Raw genomic sequence first — 10,091 nt, forward strand, 5'->3', positions numbered from 1 at the left:
GAAGGAAGGAAGGAAGGAAGGAAGGAAGGAAGGAAGGAAGGAAGGAAAGGAGGGGGGAAAGGGAAGGGAGGGAGGAAAAAGGAAGGAAGGGAGGGAGGGAAGGAGAAAGGAAGAAATATGTGTACATGTTGTCTCTTCCCATAGAATATAAGTGCATTGAGGGTAAGGACTGTCTCAATCTTGTCTTTGTACTTGCAGTACCCAGCATAGTGTCTGGCATATAGAAGGCATTTAACAAATGCTTGCAGATTGATGGATGGATTGAGTAGAACCCTCATTTTCCCAGTCTGTGATGAAGGACAACAGAGAGAAGTGAGTCCTGAGGTCTGAGTTTTCACAGAGAGAACACAGGAAAGCTGCAGTTGAGAGGAAGGCATGGTCATGGGAGAAGGCGGCAAAGTGAGGTACTCAAAAGAACGCTGCCATTTTGTTAGAAGATCCCAGGTCCCAGCTTCAGCACTTAGTGGCTACGTGACCTCTGTTTGGAAGTTAAAGCCCTTCCTAATCTGACTCCCCTTACCTTTCCAGGAAGATTGCACATTAGTCCCTTTCACATGCCCCAGGTCGTCAGATTGGGCTCCTACACTGTTCTCCCTCCCAACATTCCATCTCCTTAGGGGAGGGGAATGAACGGAAGGAAGGAAGGAAGGAAGGAAGGAAGGAAGGAAGGAAGGAAGGAAGGAAAGGATATTGAATATTCTTGAATATTCTCCCTCATCACCTTCTAGTTAAACTTAAGGGCCTACAGGAGGCCCTTCCTAATTCCTCCCAGTCCCGAGTGCTCCTCCCTTGCCATCAAGGTGCACTTGTTTTGTCTTTATCTTCTATTTATTTATCTATGAAAATGTATTCTCCACCCCACCCCGGGCGACTATAAGTTCCCTAACGTCTGGAACTACCTGACTTTTATATTTGTGTTCCTTGAGTCTAGCACCATGTCTGGTACACAGTAGACACTTGACACTTGTTGATGGATTGAGTAGTCACTTCTTGTCTCAGCCTGTTTCATCAGTAAAATGGGGGAGCTGGACTACATGAAAGCCTCTTTAAGCTATAAGATTCTATTTCTGCTCCTGGAAGTCATTCCCATTGGAGTAGAGCTAGGAAAGCTAGGGATGGGGGCTTTCATATCTAAGGGAAGGAGGCTGGTGAACCTCCAGGGTTAGGGTGGGGAAGCACTAGGGAGAAAGTCATTGGATCTCAGGAGGCCACCTCAGCCCAATCCACACTTAACCAGGAATCCTCTTCTATTAACATTCCCAGTCTTTAAGACCTCTGGTGAGAATTTTTTTTTTACCAGACTTGTTGGTACAGTGGATAGAGTGCCAGGCCTGGAGTCAGGAAAACTCATTTTCCTGAGTTCAAATCAGGCCTCAGACACTTAATGCTATGTAACCCTGTCTGCCTCAGTTTCCTCATCTGTAAAATGAGCTGGAGAAGGAAAATGGCAAGTCATTCCAGTATTTTTGGCAAGAAAACTCCAAATGGGATCACAATGAATTGGATATGACTGAAAAACAACAGAACTGAAATTATTCCATTAGTATAGGGAACTTCTGATAAGGATTTCCTTCCACCACAGTGGTCAGGCATCTTTTCTGCAAACTATAGTCTTAGAGAATTGCCTGAGACACTAAGAGACTTTACCCACAGTCACAAAGACAGGACTTGAACCTAAGTCTTCCAGGTTGTCAAGGTCAGTTCACTACTCACTAGACTAAGATCCTGCTAATAAAAATAATAGCATATACTTACGCTTATAATGGCACTTTCTTTACAACATTCCTTACAACAACCCTGTGAAGCAGGGCAATTATCATTAGGCCTACTTTACAGCTCAAGAAACTGGAGCTCAAACAATACTACCACTACTCATAATCATGGCTAACATTTACATAGTGCTCATTTTGTGACAAGTACTAAATACTTTACAGTTACCATATTTGATACAACAATCCTGGGAGGCAGGTGCTGTCATCATCCCCATTTTAGAGATGAGGAAGCTGAGGTAAACAGAGGTTAAGTGATTTGTCCAGAGTCATACAACAATAAGTTTCAGAGGTCACATTTGGACTCTGGTCTTCCGGACTCCAGGACCAATGTTCTATCTACTGCACCACTTAGAGATAAAGAGATTTGCCCAAGATCACACAACTAAGTGTCAAAGCCAGAACAAATCAAGATCTCTCTCTCTGTCTACCCTATCCTCTTCTCTCATTTCCTCTCTCTCTCTCTCATTCTTTCTCACTCTCTCTCACACTCTCTCCTCTCTTTCTTTCTCTCTCACTCTCTCTCCTCTCTCTCTCTCTCTCTCTCTCTCTCTCTCTCTCTCTCTCTCTCTCTCTCTCTCTCTCTCTTTCTCTCCCCCCCCACCTCCTTGTCTAGTGCACCTCCTGCTACACCATTTCTGCCTTTCCTGGGGAACCCAGCACCTCTAAAGGCTTGAGGAAAACTCTAATTGCCAGGAAGCTTTTCCTACACAGAGGCAGATCACTACTTCTCTGTAATCTTCACCAGTCATTGCTCTGAATTCTGTCCTCTTGGGGCAAGCCAAACAAGTTTTATCCCTCTTCCCCATAAGAGCCCTTCAGATACTTAAAGACAGTCATATTGTCCTTCCCCATCCCTTCTCTACTCCAGGGCAAATATCCCAAGACGATCACGTGGCATAGCCTAGCTGCCCCTCAAAGATCATTGGACTCTGAGCCAGATTACTTGGGTTGGAGACTCCAGCACACTAGCTATGGGGAAATCACTTCACTTGTCTTAAATCCCACCTGGGTTGAACATGATGGTAGACATCTAGGTAGCTGGATGTAACATTCAGATGATTATTCTCCCATCAGTAAAATGGATTTTGAATTCTGGCTTCCCAATTATAGGTACCTGAACTTCCTACCTCTCAAGGTGCTTGAGGGAAGAACTTTGTAAACTACACATCAAACTATAGAATCTCAAGCAAGGCATTCCTTTCAGCCTCATTTCCCTTATCTGTAAAATGGGGAGAATCTTAACTGCAGTGAAGGATGACGAAGTGTGAGCTATGCTACTCAAGATGCGAAGGGAAATGAGTCAGCAGGGGAATGGGCACTCTCCAGGCCACTCCTGGGTAGACAGAGTCAACAGTCTTCCTTTGAGAGTCCCAGAGTTTCTCTAAGCCCCTTACCCCTACTCTAAGTCTTTGACTGGGGATGTTGACTGACAAAGTATCCTCTTTCTTCCCACTGCTCCCAGGTCCCTAGGCAGGTGAGATCAAAGCACTTTAACCACAAGGCTGGGTGCCCATCCCAGTGCCTTCCTTCCCTCCCAGTCACCAAGTCCTTCCCTTCCTCTGAGTACCACCCCTCCTTTTGCAACATCAGCACACAGTCCTCCTACAGGGTGCTTGGGGCAAAGGAGGCAGGATGCAAAACCATGTGTTTTTTTTTTATTAGAAATGTCCTTGGTATAAAAACAATCATGCTCTACACATTGTCATCAATAATCATAAACATCCAGGCACTGAACTCTGTGTTGTTGGTGGGTGGGCGGGCGACCGGTCAGGTGGGTGGGCGGGCAGGACACACAGCAGACAGGCTTCAATCCATGGGTTGGGTCACACAAATAGAGGCCACCAAGAGGACTCAGCACTTTGCAACACACTTGAGATTTGTTTTTGTTTTGGTTTTTTTTTTGTTGTTTTTTTTTTTCCTTTTTCTTTTTTGCAACACATAAGATTTGTTAAGTGGGGGTAGGGGAATGAAATAGGACAAAGATGAGGGAGGGAAGGGAAGACAGGAAAGCAAAAATGCAAAAGGAAGAGAGACAGAGGATTGGGAACAGTCGGAGAGAAACAAAAGGAGGGACAAAAAGTCAGGGAGAAAAAGAGGCTCCAAAGGAGAAGAGAGAAATCAGAGGCCCAAGACAGGACAGAGAGAAGGAAAGTAGGGAGGAAAGAGAAAGAAGAGAGACAATAAAGAGAGAGAGAGCAAGACAGGCAGAAACACAAAAAAAGACAGGCAGACACAAAGCTAGAAACTCAGAGACTCACAGACTGAGTAGAACATTGAGTCCAAACCCCTCGTTTTATGGAGGAGGAAACTGAGGCCCGGAGCAGGGTAATAATATTGATAGATAGGTAGAAAGACTAAAAGGCAGAAAGAAGAAAGATAGAAGACTGATAAAAGATGGAAGAGAGAGGAGAGAGGGAGAAAAAAGGAAAGAGAGAGACAGAAGGAGAGAGAAAGAGAGAGAGGAAAGAAGAGAAGAAGGGAGGAAGGGGGGAGGGAGGGAGGGAGGAAGAGACAGAGAGAGAGAGAGAGAGAAAGAGAGAGAGAGAGAGAGAGAGAGAGAGAGAGAGAGAGAGAGAGAGAGAGAGAGAGAGAGAGAGAGAGAGAGAGAGAGAGAAACAGAAGGAGAACAAGAGAAGCCAATAGGTTTGACGCAACTAAATATAACCTCCTATGGTTTGGGACAGGAAAGGACAGTTGGTCAAAGACCCCGGATCCAGGGGAGCAGAGAGCAGCTTCCCCAGACCCCTCCTCCTGCTCTCTTGACCTGGCTAGGGCCTGCACTGCTGCCGCCCCCCAGGCACTGGGGTTCTTGCTTTGTAAGCACCAAGCCTCTTCCTCAAGCTCCCAAGGCAATCAGGGAAACTCCTGGGGTGCCTGGAGATCGCAAGAGATCAGAGCCCTGTCTGGACAGGAGACTCTACAAAGTTTCCATTCTCTCCTCCTCTTCTTCTTCCTCTTTCTCCTCAAACCAGCAGCTGCAAGGAGCTCCAACTAAATTGCATGGTTGGTGTAGGTAACGTAGGTCTGTTTGGTCGCCAGAGCTGTGAGGAAAGAAAAGAGGACATGCATGGAGGTCACAGGGCTGCCTCCATCCCTCCCTCCTCAGCCCTTCTCTGCCTCTCACCCTCCCTATCAGTGATGGGGATGGACCACTGATCATCTAAAAAAGGCAGTGAGGTACAGTGTCAAAAGTCTTGGGTTTGAAATTGGCCTTTGATGGTTGAAAACTGTGTGGCTGAAGACTGGCTGAGGCCCAGTCTCCTCAGTGGTAAATTGAGAAGATCCACTACCTACCTTACAGCATTGTTGTATTATAGTAATGTGAGGCATTACTGTCCCATTCTGTGGATGAGGAGACTGAGCCCAAAGAGATACATTTAGAAATTAGAACTCAGGTCCTCTGATCCCAAATCTGTTGTTCTTTCTACCTCAGTATACTGCCTTCCTCAAGATAAGCAACCAATCCAGGGAGGATTCACATCCTTTGAATAGGTGTTCTTAACCTCTCTTGCGTCAAAAGATTCCTTCTCCCCTCTTTTTGGAGAGGCCCATGGGCCCCTAATTCTCTTGAAATTCAGACTCTAAAAATCCACGTTCATGGACCCCAGATAAAGAGCTACCTGGGTACACCCCCAGGAAACTGTATGTTGGATGAATGCCTGAGGACTCAGGCCACTATTCTCCCCCATCCCAGGACCAGGCCCCTAATTCATCCTGTACATGGCCAGCACAAGGATAACATTAAACATACACCCTTTTCATCCCACCCAAGAACTTTTCGAGGCTCTCTATAACCTACCACATCAAGCCTGAATACCACCCCCTCCCCAATCCCTGGCTTGCAAGGTCCTCTACCATCTGGTCCTAACCTAATAATAAGAATGACAGCAGTTCACATTTCTATAGATCTCTAGGGTCTGTGAGGCACTTTATGAAGCAGAGAGTGCAAATATTATTAATTCCATTTTATAGGTGAGAAAACTGAGGATGCTGAATGTTGAAAATTAAAAATTAATTTAAAAAAACTAAGAATCAGAAAGTTGAAGCAACTTGATCAGGATAACAGGTAATGAGCATCTGAGCTAGAAATTTGGACCAAGGGCATTCTCCCTCCCCCCCCCACACACACACACTCCAAGTCCAGCAGGTACATATTACTGCTGCTAACTGGGCAACCTTCTTTCCAACCTTATCTCCACATGACCTCTCAGGCTGTAGGCCCCTCCTCTTCTTCACTGTCCCATGGATCAGCTATGCTTCCTCCATCCTCTTTCAAACGGCTTTTCCCTACTTCTCCACCTCGTCCCAAGGTCTCACAAGTCACTGGATCATTTATAGGATATGCTTACCAGGTTCCTTCTCAAAATGGGAACAGACCACTGTGATGGGTAGGGGCCAGTCCTTGTAAGGCAGGCCTTTCCTAAGCACATGAGAATGGGAGCGCCACTATGGGGTAAAAAGGGAGGTGAGAACTAACCAATGAAAAAGCAATGCCTTCTTCACAATTTTTCCAGAGCCCTGTCTTCCTCTGTGAACTAACAGTCATTCTCACTTACAAGTCACTCACTTGTGAGTGTGGTTACTAGAGAACCTGCTCACCCCTGGGTGAGCTGATGAAATTGAGTTTCTGAACCTGCAAAGCAGAGGGCCAGACCCTGGTGAACAACAGTAATGGTTAAACTTCAGAAGCAGCCACAGCAAAGTCCCTATTGACAGGGCTGCGGGCAAGGACTGCAATAGATGAATGCACATTAAAAATCTAACTAGTAGGGCTTTGAGGGGTATGGGAGCAGGGACCACACTTCCAGCTGCGGCCTGGCCATCTCCAAGTGCTTCAGGGTAGCTAGGGATTCTCAGAGGTTCGAGGAAATCCAAGTCCTCTAATCAGATTTTGAGGGCCCTGTGCCATCATTTTAAAAAATATGAGCAGAGTGGAAATAAAAGTTTGGCCCAGTCCCTATCCAAAGAGAGAAATAATAAGGTGTTTGTTTATGTATTTGTTAATGTAGAAGAACATCCTTTTTCTAGTCTTTTTCTGTGCAGACGTAACAACAGTTGAGGGAGAAGTTTAGCTCCATCTGTACAATGGGAGAGCTGATATTAACAAAGCATTTCTTTGTCAGTAAAATGAAGAGTTTAGACTAGCTGACCTTTGGTCCCTTCCAACTCAAAATCTATGATTCTAAGAACAGTCCAGTTACAGCTTAAATGAGCTGAACTTTGAAACTGAACTTTGTCCTTTACAATGAGGAAATTCTGTGATCCTTCAGTTTTGTGATTCATGCTAATACTCTGGCCCCACAGCTTGACAGATCATAGTTCTAGCGTTAGATGGGTCCTCTGGGGCCATCAGATTTGGGGTGTGATGGAGCCAGCTTATCATTACATTTTCAATGGGAGAATTTACATCTCAGAAATAGGCCAATTCTACAAATCAGGGCTTTCCTTCTCCTAATTATTGCTTGTTTATCCTTGTTTTCATATTATCTCTTCCATTACACTGCAAGTTCCTCAAAGGCAAGGAGCAGCTAGGTGGTGAAGTGAGTAGAGTGTTGGGTCTGGAGTCAGGGAAAGACTCCTCTTCCTGAGTTCAGATCCAGCCTCAGACACTTGCTAGCTGTGGGACCCTGGATAAGTCACTTAACCCTGTTTGCCTCAGTTTCCTCATCTATAAAATGAGCTGGAGAAGGAAATAGCAAACTACTCCAGTGTCTTTGCCAAGAAAACCCCACGTGGGATCACAAAGAGTTGGGCACGAATGAAAAATGACTGAACAACTGAGGGCAAGGGCTGGCTTTTGCTTGTATCTTCAGTGCCTGCCACAGCGCTTGGAACATAGTAGGTGCTTAATAAATGCCTATTGTTTGATTGTTTTGTTGATTATACAGACTTAAGTTAATAATGTAAACTTACAAGTGTGTCATGAGTATATCCCCCCCCCCCCAGAGAGCTAGTAGTTAAACACTAACCAGCACATCTTTGTGTTTAATCCAGCCCTCGCATCATACAGATGAGGCAACACCATACTCGATATCATTTTGTCCAAGTCACATTAGTAGCATGTGACAGGTGGAATTTGAATCCAGGTCCTTGGACTCCAAAGTCAACAACCTTTCTACATTTCAACATTTATGAAGCACCTACTCTGTGAAAGTAGAATGGTGAGAGTTGATAGAACACCGATAGTTCTTGGTTTAAGAGGCAATGGGATGTAAAGCATGCTGACCTTGGAGTCAGAAAACCTCCATTCAAGTCCGGCTCTAATACTAACTAAAGTGAAGGAATATGACTTTGTAAAAAGAACTCTGAATTGGGAGTCATAGACCTATTTTACAGATGAGAAAAGTGAGGACCACTCAGAAAGGTTAAAGTATTTCCCCGAGGTCACAAAGGTACTAAACACTGGAGGTGGTATTTGAACTAAGGTCTTCTAGGATTGGACTTGGGCCAGAAGGCTTGTTCTTGTTACCTAAGACCAGTGAGACTTCAAGCAAACAACTTATCCTACTAGGTCTCCAGCTTCCTTATCTTAAATAATATCTTCCTTAACTTAAATAAACAGGCTCAATCAGAGGATTTCTAAGATCCTTTCCAATGCTAAATTTTATGATCCTATGAAAACCATGGGCAAAGCACTTAAGCTCCCTAAGCCTCAGTTTCCCCATCAGTAAAACAGGCACAGTAATAACCTATCTCTCCTATCTACCTCGAACTGCCCACCTCATAGGGCTGTTGTTCTGAGGAATGCATCATCTAAACCTCAAAGCGCAATAGAAATGTGAATAGTGATTATTACTATTATTAACTGTTAAATATTCTGAAGTCCCTTTTGCCCTTGGGGTCCAGGCTTACTCCCTGCTCCTCTTCCCTGGCTTCCCTCTCTTCACCCAAACTGACTGGTCCTGAGTGTGGTTATAAATCTATTAACTAAAGTTAAATTGGCACTCCAGGCAAGAGCTGGAGCACCGAATTTCCTCCAGGGAATGAAGATTGCAGGCACAGATAGGATGGTCCCTGATTCTAATTAATGTCCCTACCTCGAGTTTCTCCCCACTTCAGTCCTTCCATTCTGCACTCAACTGCCTAAGTGATTTTCCTAAAACATAGGTCTGACCATGCCCCGCCCCTCCTCCCCTCACACCCTCAATAAACTCTGTTGGCACCCCATTGCCTCCAGGATCAAATATAAAATCCTACTTGACATTTAAAGCTCTTTGTAACCTGTCAGCTTCCTACCTCTCCAGTCTTCTTACACTTTACCCATCTCCACACACTTGACAGTTCAGTCATACTGGCCTAATTGCTGTTCTTGAAACACTCCTCTCCTGTCTCCTTGCCATGGTGCTGGCTGACACCCCGCCCCCCACCACCCCCATGCCCAGAGTACTCTGCTCTCTCGTTTCCACCTCTTCAAGGGCCGGCTCAAATGCCACCTTCTGCAGGAAGTTTTTCTGGATCTCTCCATCCCCCACTACTAGTGCCTTCCCCCCTGAGAGCTCCTCATATCTACTGAATCTACATTCTGTATGGACCAAGTTATTTATATGTTTCCCCTATTAAAATGTGAACACCTTGAGGGAAGAGACTGTTTTTGCCTTTTCTTTGTAACCCTAGAATTTAGCACAGTGCCTGGCACTTAGTAGCACACAATAAATGCTTTTTGACCAACTGGTCACACATGGTCTCAAGTGAAAATGAGTACAGGTGGTGACCTCCCCAAAGCCCTACCTACACAAAAACAGAAGTTTTTTCCTTGAGAAAACGTAGCTGTGAAGTTTTAGAGTCTGAAGGCTTTCTCCCTGTCTCTCCAACATTGAGAGCCCTTGGACTAGGAAGTTGAATGTTCTGTGAGAGGTACCAGCTTAGTGCTGGTGAGTGGCTTCAGGTATCCATTTTAAGAGGTTCTCTGGGCCCCTTTCAGGGGAGGAAAGTGGGGAAGACAGAGAGAGGGACAGAGAGACAAAGACACAGAGAAAGGCAGAGACAAAGAAAGAGAAGAGAGAAAGAGTAAAGAGGGAAAGAGAGAAAGAGAAAGAGGAGAGGAGAGAGGGAGAGAGACAGACAGAGACAGAGATGAACATAGACAGAAACAGAGACAGAGAAAGAGAGAGAACAGAGAGAGGAAAGATAAGAAAAGAAGAAGAGAGAAAGAGAGAGAGGAAAGGGGGGAGAGAGGGGGAAGAGGAGGAGGAAGAGGAGAAAAAGGAGGAGAAGAAAGAGAAGGAGAAGAAGGAGGAGGAGAAGAAGACGAAGGAGAAGAAGGAGAAGAAGGAGAAGAAGAAGAAGAAGAAGAAGAAGAAGAAGAAGAAGAAGAAGAAG

At 45.1% G+C, this 10,091-nt stretch overlaps 1 protein-coding gene across 1 annotated transcript in view; it reads right to left on the reverse strand.

Moving 5' to 3' along the window:
• Positions 1 to 4,289: 4,289 nt before the first annotated feature.
• GRM4 (glutamate metabotropic receptor 4) overlaps positions 4,290 to 10,091 on the reverse strand; it is a 316,120-nt gene continuing 310,318 nt past the window's right edge. The window contains exon 10 of the mRNA XM_069073478.1: positions 4,290 to 4,813. Within this exon, the coding sequence (XP_068929579.1) occupies positions 4,764 to 4,813 (50 nt within the window). The 3' untranslated portion in view covers positions 4,290 to 4,763. The remainder of the gene's footprint in view (positions 4,814 to 10,091) is intronic.

This window comes from Petaurus breviceps, unplaced genomic scaffold, assembly GCF_028583685.1.
Source record: "Petaurus breviceps papuanus isolate PSGF00001 unplaced genomic scaffold, PetGlider_PUasm1.0 90865, whole genome shotgun sequence".
NCBI classification, from domain to species: Eukaryota; Metazoa; Chordata; class Mammalia; order Diprotodontia; family Petauridae; genus Petaurus; species Petaurus breviceps.